Source organism: Haliotis cracherodii, unplaced genomic scaffold (assembly GCF_022045235.1).
Source record: "Haliotis cracherodii isolate W230 unplaced genomic scaffold, xgHalCrac1.p SCAF_11, whole genome shotgun sequence".
Taxonomy (NCBI): domain Eukaryota; kingdom Metazoa; phylum Mollusca; class Gastropoda; order Lepetellida; family Haliotidae; genus Haliotis; species Haliotis cracherodii.
In genome coordinates, this window is record NW_027266266.1 from 9,862,904 (window position 1) to 9,882,970 (window position 20,067).

At 41.6% G+C, this 20,067-nt stretch overlaps 1 protein-coding gene across 1 annotated transcript; it reads right to left on the reverse strand.

Annotated features, from left to right (window-relative positions):
• Positions 1–3: 3 nt before the first annotated feature.
• LOC139455367 (EGF-like domain-containing protein 2) lies at positions 4–17,037 on the reverse strand. Its single transcript, XM_071236924.1, has 10 exons — positions 16,992–17,037; positions 14,329–14,466; positions 13,554–13,688; positions 12,195–12,415; positions 11,511–11,665; positions 10,639–10,775; positions 5,087–5,171; positions 1,942–2,122; positions 993–1,110; positions 4–200 (listed from the first exon to the last, which is right to left on the reverse strand). Exons 1-10 carry the CDS (start codon positions 17,035–17,037, stop codon positions 4–6), a joined length of 1,413 nt encoding a protein of 470 aa, XP_071093025.1.
• Positions 17,038–20,067: the final 3,030 nt, after the last annotated feature.

Consider the following 20,067-nt stretch of genomic DNA (forward strand, 5'->3'; position numbering starts at 1 on the left):
TATTTAAAACCGTTTCACAACTGATGACATTGTGTGATTATCATCAATATGTACGTTTCTATGGATGCGTGACGTCACAGCACGTGCAATCAATGCAATGCAGAGCAGAATGAGGATAGAGAGCGCGACGGCCATGGCAATCATAGCTGCGGAAATCTTCCCCGACATTTGGCATTCTGAATACACGACGTCTTTCTCATCTGTAAAAGAAACATATGTATATTACGGTTGCATATCGTATTCAATTTTTTCTGTTCCCCAACCTTATTGTTTTTTGTTTGTTTGTTGTTAAATGCCACACTCAGCAATATTCCAGCTATATGATGGCGGTCGGTAAATAACCGATTCTGGACCAGACAATCCAGTGAGTGACATTATGAGCATTGATCTACGCAATCGGGATACGATAACATGCATCAATCAAGTCGGTGAGCCTGACCCCCCGATCCCGTAAGTCGGCCCTTACGACAAGCACAGTCGCCTCTCACGGAAAGCATGGGTTGCTGAAGACCTGTTCTAACCCGGATCTCCACAGGTCCCCCAACCTATGAAGTCAGCTCAACGAGTGAGTGAGACCATGATACTCTGTTCCGTTTGTTTCACGGTGACCTGTGGATGGGCGAGTTTTTGGTTTAAGACCAGTGATTGGTTAGATACAGTCAATCCACGAGGGCATCCATTTTGTCCACCTGATACTCGTAAGTCGGATCTAACGACAAGCATTGTCTCTGGCTTTGATTACCACCCTTTGTTTTGGCAATGAAATCTAGATATGTTTCAACCTTTGTCCAAGTCTTGTCTTTGTCAGTCATTAGATATTGGAATATGGATCATCACTTAAGTACGTGGCCTCGTGATGGTATTTGGTCTTCAAATTAACAATGAATCTGATATATTAGGTTAGTCTATCTTTACAAAACTGGTCTAAAGTTGCCTTCAAAAACTGGACTTTGGAATTATTTCGCAACCATGGATACAGAACAGATGCTGACCTAGTTTTGTAATCGAACGTGGGTCCTGGATGCTGATAATTCTTTCCACGATTGTCTCACTAGGGGCAGCTCTCCTCCTGCGACCAAAGCCATTGGCACTTCCGGGCGGGCAGTTTGCCTATAAATACAGTGTACTGCAAGTTTTCGTCGTCGTAGTCATCATCATCATCATCATCATCATCATCATCATCATCATCACTGCATGCAATACAACCATTACAATGCACTAACTATCATATTGGGCGACAATACATACTTATCGCAATGTACCTATTTTATAAATTTGATTTTCCTTAAAGTTAGTTGAACTTTTGAACTTGTAAATGACTACGTTTGTGTGTGAACATTCTCGTGACCTGTCCGGTTCTATTTAGGATGCGTCGCAAGTCTACATCTAAAACCTGTATCATTAAACAACATTAAGGCGGTTATTGAACAATGATAATGTATTATAAAAGAGGGCATCCAGGGAAGTTATTACAGATATTTACAGATGGTGAGCTACATTTGCGGACTATTGCTTGCACTTCTTTTGTACTGAGTGAGTGAGTGAATGAGTTGGGTTTAACGCCGCTTTTAACAGTATTCCAGTAATATCGCGGCGTGTCAGCTTAATGTGGGAGGAAAGCCCAAAGTGATGCAGGTCTCAGACGTTTACCACTTCGGTGAAACCCACGAGCACGGGTATCGTGCTGACGAACTTAGAAACATAATCGGGGCGAACTGGGATTTGAACCCACAATCATAGGTTTTTGGCGTGCCCATGGGACGCAACTCTGCACTAGACTAACCTTTGCCCCTTTCATATATAAGATTGAGACAGTATTTGCGAATAAACATGTAATGCGCCATTCTAATGACGTAACCAAGACCACGTTAACATTACACATATCCAATAAAAAAAAATTAGAGGCAAGCACAAAATATATGAAATCTATCATAAACTTACTGGATCGCAGTCGGCAGCATTGGCAGTCAGACAGACTTTGACGAGGAACTTAAACCCAACGTCTGTGTTTCCGTCAAAATGGAAGGCTCGGAGTTTTAGATTTATCTCCCTTTTGTCTGTGCCTCCTGACCCGCGGCTTGCCTCTTCTACAATGACGGGGAAGGCGTCGTCGTCCATGCAACTACGGTGGAAAAGTCAGTTTATAAAATAGAAAATCAAACAAAGTAACTCATTCGGGAACACTGATTGCACGAACATGCTGATATAACACTGGGCGAAAAGGGCAGATTCCATCGGGCGTAAAAAAAAAGACTTCATTTGGCGTAAAAGACAATGAAGGGGTGAATATTTTATGTATGATCACTGAAAATAAGTGATGTTTTGTTTGTTTGTTGTTTAACGCCGCACATTTTCCAACTATATGACAGCGGTCTGTAAATAATCGAGTCTGGACCATGAGCATCGATGCACGCAACTGGGATACAATGATATGCATCAACCAAGTCAGCGAACCTGGACACCTGATCCCGTTAGTCACCTTTTACGACCAGCATAGTCGCCTTTTACGACAAGCATGGGTTGCTGAAGACCTATTCTACCCCGGATCTTCACGGGTCGAAAATCAGTGATGACAACACAGGATTCGCGAAAATGATTTGCACCGGCCACTCACACAATGAAAAGTAACTTTTGTTCCTTGATGTTGCACACATAGATGTGTATGTTTGTATATGTCATGTCACATCAACATATGCATTTATCACATACATCAGTGTGAAAGACTGAGATTTCTGAAGTTTGAGAAAAGTGATATTTTCATTGGAGTGAACATTTCACTTTGCCGGAACTATTGTCAAACAAGAGTTGCCTCCGCCTATTGTCTCCCTTCATGGTAAGTGTCTGGCCTATACACAAACTGTTGACATCATTTTTACGTTAGTTCCACATTGGCAAGGCAAAATAATGACAAATGGCCATTTTTGGAGATAACATTGCTTCTTGTCGAGTGTTATTCTCTTGAAAATGTTTCGTTATAAACTGTAAATTTCTCATTTAACCCGTCCAACCGAGACTTCGTTTCCCAAAGCGCCATTTTTGTTACTTGACCAAGGTGTATTCCTTCGCTTCCAACAGCGTTCTCGTAGTTTTCAAGAATATTTGTTGACTGAAGCTGATTTTGTACATAATCATATCCAAATGTATGGTAAAGAATTTTAGTGACCACAAATATATTTTCCTACTTTTGTCTATATTTTTTAACTATTGCAAATACTTTTTAAGCCGCAATTACAAGGGGTCAGGTAGGGAGAATTTACTTTCAAACTTTTACATTTGTACGGGGAAAAGGAGATATTTTTACTCGTGGGTACACCATTAGACACGTGAACTATCCTGACGTTGTTGACGTCATTCGAATCTTATTGTGACGTAAGTTTGGAATGACGTCACACTAGAAAAGAAGTCATAGCTTAAAATCATTGACGTCATTCGACAATTGTGGTTTTCTAAAACGGTCGTCGTGATGAGTGCATAATATGGAGCTCAAAAATATGTAAGAAATACTTGGTATTAAAGTACACTCGCATCGATTTAATTTTGATTTTACGAAACTGTCGCTCTCACTCAGGAATACAAGAATTCTGACACAAGTTTCGTAAAAAAAGTATGACACGCTCGTATGATAATCTCGTCCACTCGCCATGTCATTGTGATATCACACTACAGTCACATTACATGTCAATCTAGTTTGGGGGGCACGGGTGGCCCAGTCGTCTAAGGCGCCGCAATTGGCTGTGCACAGTTGCGTCCCTTGGGCACGCCAGATACCTATGATTATGGGTTCGAATCCCGGTTCGCCCCGATTATGTTTCTAGGTGTGTCAGCACCATACCCGTGCTCGCGGGTTTCATCGAAGTGGTAAACGTCTTTCCTCCCACATTAAGCTGACACACCGTGATATAACTGGAATACTGTTAAAAGCGGCGTTAAACCCAACTCACTCACTCACTCACTAAATATTGTTAACGCATGTACAAAGTGTACAAACGTGTCGTCCACACATCATGACTTTATCATGATACCACACTGCAATTACTATGACGTCATATTATGAGTGAGAGAGTGAGTGAGTTTGGTTTTACGCCGCTTTTAGCAATATTCCAGCAATATCACGGCGGGGGGACACCAGATATGGGCTTCACACATTGTACCCATGTCGGGATTCGAACCCGGGTCTTCGGCGTGACGAGCGAACGCTTTAACCACTAGGCTTCCCGACCGCCCCCTCATATTATGAAATGACATCAACAGATACTATAAGTTATAGCAGGATCACTTGGGGTTTTATGCGTCCCGCGTTAGGTTTTATTCCATGAGTGACACGCATTTATCCATGAGTGGAATAAAACCTAACGAGGGACACACACAACCCTATTTACCCCGAGTGATCCTGCTACAACGAATTTATCTTATCGACATGTTTTAGTATAACAATATAAAAGAATTCAACCAAATTCCAAATTGATAGGAAACAGCTGTTCAATCGAGCTGAGGTTACTTGACTTCTATTGACTCGGAAAAAAGCGTGAGGCTTTTTGCTTTGAAGTGGGGTACAAGGGATTTATTCTGCCTCTCAGAAATCCACGTGCAACCTGACCTGCTCGTGGCGGGGTATAAGGGATTTTTTCGCCCGCTGAGAAATTTATTCCCCTCCAAGGCGGGATACATAGTATTTTATCAAAATCACGTGGACCAATCAGATTTCTTCCTTCTGACATGGAGGTATGATAAAAGCTGATGAAGTCCGTGAATTACTTCGCATCCATAGAGGAGTAAATAATTTCACATATCCCTGCCTGTCTTATTAATCTCGTTTATGTACAGAAGGAATAGGACTTTGATGATCACGCGCACGCACGCACTTACGCAGACACAGATGCACACACGCACGTACACATGTACGCACTCACGCACATACTCATCGTACACACATATACACCACACACACGCACACACAAACACTCATCCGGATGCACACACACGCAGTCACGGACGCACGCATACACACAGGCACGCTACCACACATACGCACCCACGCAAACACAAATACACGCACACGCACACGCACACGCACACACTTCCCTACCTTCCAGTGATGAGATTCAGCGTTTTGGTGCCGACCGTCATCGTGTTGTTGGCCTCTCCGGATATGATCAACATGGACTCGTAGTCTAGAACATATGAAGAACACGACAAAATAAGATACTCGCCTTTTGCATTTTAGTACTACACACTCCACACACTCACAATAATCATACTAACGAACAAAAAAGACATTTAGAATAATAAAACTGCAGTCGAATATATATTTATATTAAAAAAGTATTTTTAATAGCACGTCTGACAATTTATTAGAACTAACACCGCCGAACGTTTCTGATATAGCAACTTATCGCACATGATTTGACCCCAAACCCTGCATGTGATATAAACTTATTTATTTCCATAAAGTGGAGGGATTGGCAAACAAGCAAATTTTGCTTATCTGAATGCCTCTCCCAAACATGATACACATACAAATTACAATGATATGATATTGACAAGATAAATAACATACATAATTATATAATTGACATGTAAGATAATTATTGTTTTGTAAGTGTTTTGTTAATCGATTTGCTTTCGTAACTACAGTTACGTTATTATTTACATCCAGCACAACAACATCACCGTATCATATAGCAAAGCCAACACTGCCGAAACAAATCAGGCAAACTGTCTAAATCGGCAAGAGGATAGAATAAAATTATGCACTGATTTCAAAATTTCAGGTTTTGTTACAGTCGTTAAATGTGAATTACCATTTAAAATTGAACTTAAAGCGTAGCCTTTTACGAAATAGAACATATTTTGCTTTAATGTTCTTTTTAAGGGACACGTAAGAAAGAAATGAAGTGCATCTTCCGTGTGACAGCCACAACATCTCAGGCTGTCGGATATAAATCTGGCAAATTTGTCGGCGTTAAGATCGCTGCAGCCAAGTCTGAGACGGGAATGTATAACCTGCTGGTCGTTCAGAATGCTTCTGGTGACCGTATGTGCTGTAGCGGAATGGATTGTCTCTCTTAAATATTCCAGAGCATAGTGTTTGTACCATTGGGTAGTATGCTTGGGTAAACATAAACTGAAGTACAAAAGAAAGTACACACCCCACTATTCTGACAGTAAAAGAAGACAGGGAAAACTTTATTGTGATTGTAATGTTTAATGTCATTGTTGAGTCATTTTCAAACATGTTTAGAATGGATTTAAAGATTTGTGGCCACATAAAACTTTTCAGTTGACAATAACGTCCATAGGCAGTCACTCATCAAAAATCACACTTGTAGATATGATGACAGTCCCATGTATGAAGGCCATGCGAGTGGTCTCAGTACCTCGTATGACCCCCATTTGAGTTAATGCAAGCCAGGACACGCCTTCTCATGGAAAAGGTCAACCGTCGGATGACGTCATTAGGGATCCGCTGCCACTCTTCTCGCAGAGCCTGTTCCAGCTGTGGTATGGTGGTCGCAACTGTCTACCGAGATGGTCCCACAGGTGTTCAATGGGTGACAAGTCCGGAGAGCGTGACGGCCAAGGCAAAAGCTGAATGTTCTGACGGTTCAGGAAGTCCATAGTGAGTCTAGCGGTGTGTGGTCGGGCGTTATCTTGCTGAAAAAGAAACCCCTGCCTTTGCCTCTGCATGAAGGGGATCACCAACGGCTGAAACACTTGGTCCCTGTACCTCTGGGCTGTCAGGGTCTGGTGGAGAATGACCAAATCCGTCTTCTGTTCGCCGCAAATGCCTCCCCAAACCATAACGCTGCCTCCGCCAAAAGGATGAACTTGTTGGACACATGCTCCAGCCAGTCGCTCGCCTCTACGTCGGTAGACTCTCACTCTACCGTCAGCATGGTAGAGGTTGAATCGACTTTAATCGGTAAAGAGGACTCGTGACCAGTCACGACGTTGCCAGCGTCTGACTCTTCTTGCCCAGCGAAGACGGCTGATACGGTGTTGAGCGGTCAAGGTCATCCCACGGAATGGTCGATAAGCCCGGATACCGGCAGCTCGTAGTCGTCTCATGACTGTGTTCCTGCTGATGTGGTGACCTAACGCTGTCGACGCTGTTGATGCCATGGTGAGGAACCTGTTGCGCAGGTGTAATGTGCGTATGTACCGGTCTTCTGCAGGGGTCGTCACTCTCGGTCTTCCTCTTCTTGGGCGGACGGATGTCTGGCCAGTCTGGTTGACACGACGAAGGAATCTGATAATGGTTTGCCTGGTGCAGCCAAGGGTCCTTGCGATGTGACTGTTCGACGCCCCCACTTGGGACATTCCCACGGCTCTCTCTCGCTCCGCTGCTGTTAAACGTGGCATTTGTCTTGTGTTGTTTTCGTTGAATGTGTAATGAACGATAGAATCCACTGCCTTTTATACTGTTTCTACGCATATTGCACGTGCAAATGGAGAAAATTGCCATTTTCACAATGTGTGCTTTTGTTGCCTATCATAATGTCAAGGTTACGTTTCTGCGATATGCTCTCAATGGTTTTGTTCATTACATTACGATAGCGCCAAAAATGTAACAACTTTTTCAACCATATGCGTAATATATGATATTTTAGGGGTGTGTACTTTCTTTTGTACTTCAGTTTATATCCTGTTCTGAAAATAATCTTAAGCATAAACATCATTATACTGTAATCAAATTGTCTTTATCTTTATAATGGAAAGGTCTTCATATAAGCAAATTGCCTGTTGACTATCCATATTTCATAGTTTGTGAGACCCGTGAAGATCCGGGGGTAGAATAGGTCTTCAGCAACCCATGCTTGCCGTAAAAGGCGACCATGCTTGTCGTAAGAGTCGACTAACGGGATCGGCCGGTCAGTCTGGCTGACTTGGTTGATGCATCTCAATCCCAATTGCGTGGATCGATGCTCATGATATCAATCACTGGACTTTCTGGTCCAGACTCGATTAGTTACAGACCGCCGGCATATAGCTGGACTATTGCTGAGTGCGGCGTTAAACAACAAACCAACCAACCATGGTTTGTGAAATAAAATATATTTCAAATCATTTGTGTAACCTTTGGTTTTGGTTGTTTAGCAGTGTTTTGAAACACCCTCATTATTCGAACAATCTCTTTAAAGAATATCACAGAGTCGGAATATTGTGCCACCTCCCTGATTCATTTAAGCGTTTGTCCAAGTTTTCTTCCATTAAAGATCATCCAGTTAAAGTGAAGGAGTTATCGGAACCAATATATACACTGTTTATCACGTGGAGTCCGACCATGTGTATAACCTGTGACTCACCCCAGATTTCTATCAGCAAACAGGATAACCCGCTTCCATTAGACGAGATAGAGTACATCAGTTTGAAAGCTTTACTCGAATGGGACATTTTAAGGCTTATACCTTACTTTGGATGTAATCTATTTCACAGTAAAGGCTTTAAGTGTTCTGATATTTCCGAATGCTTCATTGTGAAGTAGGGGCGCGGTTTAATTGCATCTCTTATCCGTATTAAGGTTCGCTGGTCTTGGTTCTAATCTTGGATTCAATAGAATAGGGATTTTGTCAAAAATCACTTTCATAGGGTTTCACCGGCGTGTTTATGGTAGTTTTGAAATTTGAGTTAATAAGCGAGTGAGTGAGTGAGTGAGTGAGTGAGTGAGTTGGGTTAAATGGGGCTTGGAACAGTATTCCTGTTATATCGCGGCGTGTCAGCTTAACGTGGGAGGAAAGCTTGAAGTGATGAAGGTCTCAGACCACTATGGTGAAACCGACGAGCACGGGTATGGTGCTGACGCATAATAAACGATGGACATGTTGACAAAGAATCACACAGTGTCCAATTTGAATACAAGTACTGTACACATATACTCACTGACAAAAGAAACGCGAATACCATACATGCTGGTGAAAATATGAAGAATTACACATTTTCAAGAGATATTAGAATAGTTCGACGCACAAACGAACATACTGGTGACGTCATAGATCCATGACTCGAAATGCACCATTTGTCTCGTGCAGGATTAGTGTGTATAGTTTGGAAACTATGCGCAGCAGATCGTGTGTGGTAACACTTGACTGACTTAGTTTTTTCATTAAGTGGTACACATTGGAAACATCTCTTCTTAAGGTATAGACTAAGCTATATGTTTCTATGGTTACCTTTTGGCGGTAGGTATATACATATATTTACAGATTAAATGTTGATACGACATATGTATCAATGCCGCAAAACACGAGGCATACTGACAGTATTAATGGGGCATACTGACAGTATTAAAGGGGCATACTGACAGTATTAATGGGACACACTTGAGCGCATAGAATTAATACACAGTGAAGCTTCACTGATTCGAACTGAAATCCGGATCAACACTTGTCCGGATTAACGAATAATGAATGAGTTGTTATCTATCGGAAAATCTATGTTAAAATTAGTAATCGCTGGGATGAATCGTCAAAAGGTTCCGGATATCCATTTTATATCATTCTAAACCATGTACCTGGAAGTTAATTATAAAGTAATCTGTTTTTTCTAAATTATATGGTGTCGTTGTGGGTTGTATTTCTCATATCTTAGTAAAATTAATTAATTATTTAAAGGTCAAGATTTAGAGGTGTAATGATTTTGTTTTGAGCGTAATAATTGCTTCTTGTTTCCCTTAAAGCCTCTCCGTGTGTATCGTTATCAGTTGCGTAGGTTGTCACATTGTTACAAAATTATACCGATAAGGAAGGAATCCGAAAGGCCTTAAGTCGAATCGTTTTAAATGATCTAGCCACTCATCGAGTATACTGTATGCTCAAAATCATGAACTATATGGGGCATGTAATGGTGATTGAATACGGAATTAGACAAAGCATAAATATATGTCAACGCCGAGAATCAGCCTCCATTATCTGACGAAACAGATTCAATAGGACGTAAAAGCAAAATATAGTTGTGAAAATTATATGCATGATTGAGTAGCAGGGCGTGGAGTCATCCCACAGATGACATCCTTACCTTGTCAGCTTGCTGACAGGTTAACCTCTTTGGTTATGTGGACAAGGCGTCCGACCTCTGATCAGAAGGTCCATGGTTCGAATACCATCATGGTACTCGGAAATTTTGTGGCCGCTACACATGGATGATTGACACCGGGGTTTTGGGGGCCGATTATTTTATAATCTGGAGGGGCCAGGGATTTCAGCGAAAAAAAATTGTTCCAGAAGAAGTTTGAGAGACTGACAGACAAAATTATGGGGATGACACCAGGTGTTCGCGAGAAGGGTAACTGCTCCTGTTCTGGAAAGATTCTGCTATTACATGTAAACCAAATACTTAAGTTGGTTTGTTTGTTTGTTGTTTATAATTCCAGCTATATGACGGCTGTCTGTAAATAATCGAGTCTGGACCAGTCTTTCCAGTGATTTACATCATGAGCATCGATCTACGCAATGGGATACAATGACATGCATCAACCAAGTCAGCGAGCTTGAACACCCGATCCCGTTAGTCGCCTCAAACGACAAGCACAGTCGCCTTTTACGGCAAGCATGGGTTGCTGAAGACCAATGGTTTGGTTGGTGAGATGTATGGGTCAGTTTCGGAGCAAACCTTTCTTTTGTAGTTGACTCCTACTCTTACCGGGAGATATGGCGAAGGTAAACACAAGCTCAGCCCCGACGTCTATAGGGTTGGTTGATACTGCCTGACCCCCGCTTGTGAGAGCCAGGAACACGGGACCCAGGAAGTCTTGTCTTGTGATGGTGTTCAGAGGCGATCTGAGGAGGAACACGACAGTACATGTCACCTATTTTGGTATACCTAGAGATCTGGCCTCTAATAGGGGACCTAATCTGACTGACGTTAAAGACGTTCACGCCGTAGGGCTCTTGACGTAACCGTCCAAATGCTTGCAGTGTAACAAGTCTGTTAATGTATTCATTACATCATAACAACACGTTCACAGTATCATTACTTCCGTCATCGTTAGCGGATTGCCTTTAAAGTGGAAAAGATGCATACCAGATTGTATAATATAAGGAGCAAAAGAGAGAGAGAGAGAGAGAGAGAGAGAGAGAGAGAGAGAGAGAGAGAGAGGGGGGTTGAGAGAGATACATAATGACAGATACACAGTGACACACACAATGAAAGGGACAAAATAAGCGAGAGACACAGAGAACGAGAGACAATGAGAGAGAGAATGAGAGATACAGACACAAAGAGATAAAATGAGAGAGTGGCAAAGAGAGAATGAGAGAGAGACAGAGGGAAAAAGAGACAGACACAAAGTCAAAGAGAAAATGAGAGAAAAAGACAACGAGAGAGAACGAGGGACAGAGAGAATGAGAGACAGACACAACGAGAGAGAAAGAGAGACAGAGAGAATAGGAGAGAGAGACAGAGAGAAAGAGAGGCAGAGACAAAGAGTAAATGAGAGTGAGACAGGGACATGAGAGAGAGAATGAGAGAGAATGAAAGAGATGATGTAAGAATACGTAGTGCTGGACACTGACAGGTCTGCGGTGTTGACGGGCACGATGTTGTAGGACACGGGCACTCCACTGCCGTCCAGGACGCACTTGACGGTGTATCGGTCGTCGATGTTGATGATGTAGTCCTGGCTGTATTGGATCACCACGTCTCTCGTGTATTCAATGTTCACACCGTTCTGAACAACGAAACTAATCAAATAAGACATGGAAGTTTAGGCGCCAGGCCCACTTATGCTCCCACAAAACGATCTTAGCGCTACGACTATCATCGATGTCAGTATACGGTCGTCGGAGTACTAAGATCGCTTTGGGCAAATGGGCCCTGGGACCAAGACTATGTTAACTCCTTTGTCTGAATATAGACTTACTACCGCCGTAGCACTACGATCGCTTTGTGACACGGGACCAAGGCGGAATACTTTGAAGTAAGGGGCGACGAGGTAGCCTAGTGGTTAAAGCGTTCGCTCGTCACACTGAAGGCCAGGGTTGATTCCCAACATCGATACATTGTGTGAAGCTCATTTCTGGTGTGCCCTGTCGTGATGTTGATCACTCACTCACTCACTCACTCACTCACCTTGGGTTTATGTTCCTCAAACATGCGCATGATACAGTCAAGGATGCTGAGATAAGACTCGATAAGGATGCCGAGATAAGACTCGTTTAGTAAATAGTTTTTTAAAGAGCGACATTTAAGTTACTTACTGGAGTTGCAGTTATGGTTCCACAGTCGGGGCTGGTGTGTTCCACCTCGATGTAACGCCCCTCCCAAGTGTCGGGGACGTTGTCAGACGATGACGCCGACGGTACCGGCGATGACTCGCAAGCCGCTGTTCCTCTCTTGCCTTCAATGTAGGCGACGCCGCTGAATGTACCGTAGGGGTTGAGGCCGATGACCATTCTGTCAGCCAGACACGACACAGTAACTGGAACAATAATTGTATGATATCAAAGTTGATTCTTGCTTATTGGTTTTATGCAACATACAAAGACGTGATGTCCTTACTCCTCTTTAGTTTAATGTTAGAATCATCTCGAGATTCACGACTCGTGTCAAGTGCCGAATCAGTGGTGCCTACACTACCTCGACACATTGCTTATTAACGTTTATGGGCACGGAAAATTGGTTATATCATATTGGCACTCCGCTTGTGGCTATTGGTCATTGGTTTTGTTGTCTGTTGCATGGCGTTACTCAAACATTTTATTTAAGGTAATGCAGTGAGATATGCCCAAATTCTACGAATACATCTTAAAGGGCAAGTTCACACGGAAATGAACCTTTTTTTCTTGTACTTTTTCCACATTAAAAGTGTTAACATAGAAGTGTCATAGACAAAAATATAAAAACATCATATTTAATTAACCTATTTTTTGCAGTAAAACGATTTAAATTTTTCACATTTACGAAGTGTTCTATTTCCATAACAAAAACACCATGGCTTATGTCCCTTGCAATATGACGTCATTGGTGCCAATTGATAAACATTATGACGTCATCATGCTTTGTTAGAGCCGCTTCACGTGGTGTAGGTACAGTTTTGTGATTCTAGCATCTCAGATGCCAGCCAGAATTGTGTTATGCTGAGTCACCACTGCGCCGGAGTGTGTCGTAGACCATGTTGTTTTACAGCAAAGTGGTCCTTGATATCTTTTGCGTTGAGAATAGACAGGAACCCAGTTGAATTGGCACCAATTACGTCATTATCTAAGGGGGATAACTCAGGCCTATTTCGCTCGTAAAACGAAGGCCTCATAACGGCATATCACTTTCACACTATTGTGAGCTTCCTACTTTCACTGTGAAAAAAAATGAGTGTATATTTTCAAACACAGATACTAACTAATTCTAAAATTGCGTTTTGTTTAGAAAAAGAAAGAAAGTGATTTTTGCGTGTACACTTCCCCTTTAATACACTAACAGCCTACCCCCTTCCTCCAGAAAAATGAAATATTTAAAAAAAGTGATAATAATAATTTTTAAAAAATAAAAAAATATTTAAAAAAATAAAATAAATAAATTGCAGCTTTGTCTCTTTGTCATGAACAGTAGAGTTAACTTACATCGTTGTTCATCACACGTCGAACCGTAGTAGTCGCTGAAGCAGTAACACATGCCCCCACTGCCGTCATCGTAGCAGGCACCTTGACCTGCCTTGCAAGGGTCAGTTGTAATGCAAGAGCTGGCGCCTTTGTCAACTGTAACGACGTTAAAGAAACATGCTAACAACATCATACACGGTGGTAGGTTTCAACCTGAAATATATACATTTTGAGACATGTACGTAGTAGCTAATGAGTGAGAGTGAGAGAGAGTGAGTTTGGTTTTACGCCGCTTTTAGCAATATACAAGCAATATCACGGCTGGGGACACCAGAAATGGTCTTCACACATTTTACCCATGTCGGGATTCGAACCCGGGTCTTCTGCGTGACGAGCGAACGCTTTAACCACTAGGCTACCCGACCGCCCCAGTAGCTAATGAATAACATTATGTATATAAATGTAATCTCTATAGATTACTATGCATAAATTTGCAAGACAATTTTCCAATAACAGCATTAATCACAATATAATACCAATATAGTAATAAATGTTTGTTTGCTTGCTTGTTGTTGCACTCAGCAATATTCCAGCTATATGTCGACGGTTTGTAAATAATCGAGTCTGGACCAGACAATCCAGTGATTGACATCATGAGCATCGATCCACGCAATTGGGATACAATGACATGTATCAACCTAATTAGCGAGACAGACCACCCGTTAGTCGGCCCTTACGACAAGCATAGTCGCCTTTTACGGCAAGCTGAAGACTTGAATCTTAATCTGAATCTTACTGATGAGCAGACCACAGTCCTCCCCCTCGTGGGTTGGTGAGGCACCCCCGGGGCAGGTGCACGCGGAGGCGACGTACGAACATGTCCCGCCATTCTTACAATCCTGGCTTGGTCGTCGACAGTCAAACGTTGCTTGACCTACGTGTGATTCAAATATATATACATCGTAAATGCAAGAGAATAACCATCCTAGATTTTCTGCCGAAACAGATTCCACTTGACGGAAAGGGCAAATAGCTGTGTAAATAATATTGACCACTGAGAATCAACGATGGCACCTGGTGTTCGCGAAAAGGGTAAGCATGTCCTTCCTGCCCTACCGGTAGCACCCGCCATTCATACACTTTGAGTAAGTGAGTGAGTTGGGTTTAACGCCGCTTTTAACAGTATTCCAGTTACATCGCGGCGTGTCAGCTTAATGTTGGAGGAAAACTCGAAGTGATACAGGTCTCAGACGTTTACCACTTCGGTGAAACCCACGAACACGGGTATGGTGCTGACAAACCTAGAAACATAATTGGGGCGGACCGGGATTTGAACCCACAATCATAGGTTTCTGGCTTGCCCAAGGGACGCAACTCTGCACAGCGAATCACTTGGCATACAAAAGTAAGACTAGTATTTATTGCCTGTCGCAGCACAGCAGTACTCCTGCCATGCGAGTGCTCAGCCTGTAAATACACCAGACAATCAGGTAATCGATGAAGACAAAGACATGTTCAGAACTGAAAACTGACAAGACAGTACCATATATATAAAATTATAAAAAAAAACTTATTTCATTGGGTGTAAAGGACCTTTAACCAATCGAGTGTATCGTTATCAGTTGCGTAGGTTGTCACATTGTTACAAAATTATACCGATAAGGAAGGATTCTGAAGGGCCTTAAGTCGAATCGTTTTAAATGATCTAGCCACTCATCGAGTATGCTGTATACTAATAAAAGTAGTACTAGTTCTTCTTGCTTCACTTTGTTTCGTTTGTGTCGAAGTAGGTCTGTATGTTTTTTATCCATAAGTCTTCGAGATGACATTGTTTGATTGTACCTAGTATGCAAAGGTGTGTTGATTCTACGTATATATCATATATTGTACGGATGCTACGTATGGATTGTTTGTCATGCGACGCCGCACTCAGCAATAATCCAACTGCATGTTGTTTGGAGTTTAACACCGCACTCAGCAATATTCCAGCTATATGACGGCGGTCTGTAAATAATCGAATCTGGACCAGACAATCCAGTCACTGATGTCATTAGGATCGATCCACGCAATTGGGATACAATGACATGTATCAATCAAGTCAGTGAGCTTGACCACCCGATCCCGTTAGTCGCTTCTTAAAACAAGCTGAAGACCAATTGTCACCCAGATCTTCACGGGTATTCAGAGGAGGACTACAAGTGATTAATCCCGGTTATGTATTACGAGGAGATGTATATCTCTACCATGCATACATCTCCAGGAAATTAGGGGATATATATGTACTTGTTTTAATCTTGACACCATAAATAACCTGGTACTCGACCCTGTAGTTTTTGATTATCCAACTAACAAAATGGACCTTTTTCTATATGCACCTACAATATTGTACATTTGAAGGAAATATAATGTACATTGTGTAGGAAGACACAGCGCATCATAGTTCACGTGCCGAAAATTTGATTTGTACTCATGAACTATATGGGTCAAAATCATGAACTATGTGGGTCAAAATCATGAACTATATGTGTCAAAATCATGAACTATATGGGGCAAAATCATGAATTATATGGGTCAAAATGATGAACTATATGGGTCAAAATGATGAACTATATGGGTCAAAATAATGAACTTATAAGGGTCAAAATAATGAACTATATGGGTCAAAATCATGAACTATATGTGTCAAAATCATGAACTATATGGGTCAAAATGATGAACTATATGGGTCAAAATAATGAACTTATAAGGGTCAAAATGATGAGCTATATGGGGCAAAATCATGAACTATATGGGGCATGTAATGGTGATTGAATATGGAATTAGACAAAGCATAAATATATGTCAACGCCGAGAATCAGTCTCCATTATCTGCCGAGACAGAAACCATTGGACGTAAAATACAAAATAGCTGTGACAAAAATTCTGTGAAGGGTCACTAAAAATCAATGATGACAGCAGGTGTTCGCAAAAAGATAGGCATACGCTGTCCTACCGGTAGAACATGCCACTCACACAATTTGCATAAAATAAATGAATAAAATAAATGTTTGTTGTTTTCCACGGACGCAGACCAGTACTCCTGCCATACGGTGGCGGACTGTAAACATATAACGTGACAAAAAATCCTAAGGGTATAATATTCTACGGTTCCAATATTTGCAAAGCTCCTCAGTCATTAATCTGAGACGGGGGCAGGGGCAGGGGCAGGGGCAGCGGCAGGGGCAGGGCCAGGGTATGCTCCCCTTTTCGCGAGCACCTGGTATCATCACTATTTGATGAGGATTCATAGATAGTACTTGTGAAATACGTGGTACACTAGGCTGGTTGACGACGGTGCTGTAATATTGCCCAGGAGAGTCCATATTGGCTCTAAGGTCTAATATCGCCCTTCCCTTTGTGTCGAATGATGCATGGTCACAATGACTGTCGTATCTTGTAAACCAATGGTGGAATACGTACACTGAATGACCATCAATATGATCCCTAGGTGACGCAACGTATCCATGGTAGTACGGAGTCTACAAGAAAACAACAATAATAATAACAATAGCAATAATAATAATAAGGTAATGCTAACTTCTTTGTTCATCTTCTTTGTTGGTTTGTTGTTTAACGCCACACTCAGCAATATTCCAGCTATATGACGGCGGTCTGTATATAATCGAGTCTGGATCAGACAATCCAGTGATTGACATCATGAGCATCGATCCACGCAATTGGGATACGATGACATTCATCAACCAAGTCAGCGAGCCTGACCACCCGATCCAGTTAGTCGCCTCTTCCGACAAGCATGGGTTGCTGAAGACCTATTCTACCCCGGATCTTCACGGGTCATCTGTATTGATAAGCAAGGGATAGCTCATGGTCATACAGAAAGCTTACAGAAGCAATTAAACAAAAACAAGAATCATGAACAAGAATTACACACTGTAACTGCACACTGCAATCAAGTTACGTGTCGTTGCTGCTTTCAAAATTTTCATTAAACCATTTCTTCTTAAATACCACTAACAACGTGCAATACATATGTAACCCTTTTTCTTTCCATCACTTTCACATCAAATTGTGAGGTTTACAAGTACCGAGGTATGGCCAAAATATTTGAAGAAACCCCAACCTGAACAGTTGTGAGGAAAACGACGACCCAACATTAAATATTAACCCTATGTTTGCACAGGTTGTAACACTTCTAGTAAGAAAGCCGGCTTGAGTGAAAAACGTGCTTGTTTTCAAATAAAGTGAGTGAGTGAGTGAGTATTGTTTTACGCCGCTTTTAGCAATATTCCAGCAATATCACGGCGGGGGACACCAGAAATGGGCTTCACACATTGTACCCATGTCGGGAATCGAACCCGGGTCTTCTGCGTGACGAGCGAACGCTTTAACCACTAGGCTACCCGACCGCCCCTTCAAATAAAGAATACAAAGACTTGTATGACAGAAACGTCCTGGCATCACGACCAAAAAGTCGAATTGAAAGAATATAGAACGTGAAATCCATAAACCAACCGTCTTCGTTTTTGTGTGACATGTTTAGTTCCACCTCTAGATTCAACAATGTGCAATGCCATCAACTACTCCCAAAATATGATAACCACATTACGTGTATCCATACTGTTTATAATAGGTAATTTGCTAAAGAAACAACAAGTACAAGAATATAGTTTACCTTATGATGTGCTGTGTCCGTGTTGGTCATCCGATAACAGACGCGACTATTTCAGCACATCATATACTGCTCGGTTGTATTATATACAACATATTTTTTACTGATGGAAAAAATACTATAATTCAAGTCGCTGGTTGGTACACCAGAACCATTAAGACCAATCACAGCGTAGACAGATATATGGGCGTGCACCACTTGATATATCATATTGCCACTTAGGACCATTAGGTGCTGTTAATGCGGGATAATAATCTGATTGACACGGTGGCCAGCTGTTAAACAGCCACTTCAGTCAGTTACTTTTACAGTTATCTCAGACAGTGTCCTGTAGTCGCACGACTGTCTCCGAGAAACAGGTGTACCTACCATAACCACACGCTGTATAGATAATTCACCGTAATGTGTTTTGCGGGGCGGTCGGGTAGCCTAGTGGTTAAAGCGTTCGCTCGTCACGCCGAAGATCCGGGTTCGATTCCCGACATGGGTATAATGTGTGAAGCCCATTTCTGGTGTCCCCCGCCGTGATATTGCTGGAATATTGCTAAAAGCGGCTTAAAACCATACTCACTCACTAATGTGTTTTGCCCAGGAGAAAATATACCTCATCCTTTTAATAGCATGAAATGGCCGAAGAACGTCTGCATTTCACAACTTTTGCGCTACAACCGAGCACGCTCTTTCGAAGATTTCAAAGAGCGTCATACAACAATACAACAGAATTTGTTTGATCAATGTTGCAACATTCAAAGCCTCAGTAAAGCTTTCAAGACCTTTTTTGGTAGATATGTGAAGGACATTTCCAACTTTGACGCATCAGTGACAAAAATGATGTCCTTTTCGCGAACACCTTGTGTTATCACTATTTGATAGTGATTCATGAACATATAATCAGGATAACGTCGGATTCTTGCAATCTACTCTGTTTTCGCAGAAATCTCTTACGAATGAATATAGAGAGAGTTTTGTCACAATGTCAGAAAGAAACCATGTTTCATCTGGAACACTGTCTACAAAATGTCCTTAAAGTTCTGGGCCCGGTTGCATAAAACTTTTATGATTCCCTTACCATTAAACCTCTATTAATTAATTTGCTAAAATCGATACAAAACCTTTGTATTTTACATCGATCCCTCCAAAACACGTAAATTACATCACAAAATCAAAGTCATGCATGTAGCAAATATGACCAAACTTTCGAGTCACATACACTCAAGCCACAGGGCAGATTTACGGGAACATTAACGGGGAATACCCAAATTTAATGACACGTTAATGGCAACTTTACAGTTGAAGTGTCATTAGTTGATGATAGTTATTGACGGCGTTATACAAACCATTTTAATGCCACCATTACCTAATGAAACAAATGGAATCTAATTTACTATCAGGGTTTAATGAACCAATTATTTAATATTTAATTAATTTTTTTTTATGTAACCGTTTGATGTAGGGCCCGTAAAGATTGCTTCTTCTGCATCCTGCAGCTAGGTTCTGGAATTACGACGTTCGTATTTCTCAGGGATCGGTCATTGATATTCTGGAGAGGTCTGAAGGAAAACACTGGAAAACAAATTTGTCCTGAAACAAGAAAGTTGTGAAAAACTGTCTTAAAGCCTGATTAAAAAATATATCATGAAATCATGGGCTTTTAATATCCACTTCATTGCAGTTGCTTAAATGATTGTAGCTCCAGATTAATATATAATAATGACTCCCCTTATATGCTGTTTTCCTTGATATTGAAAGGATTCAGAAGCATAACGATGCTTAATGTCCATATTTTATCAATTTATTTAACCGATACGGTACGAGCAATTACAGCCTTATCCGAGTGAGCGAACCGTGCAAGAGCCTTTCTCGAAG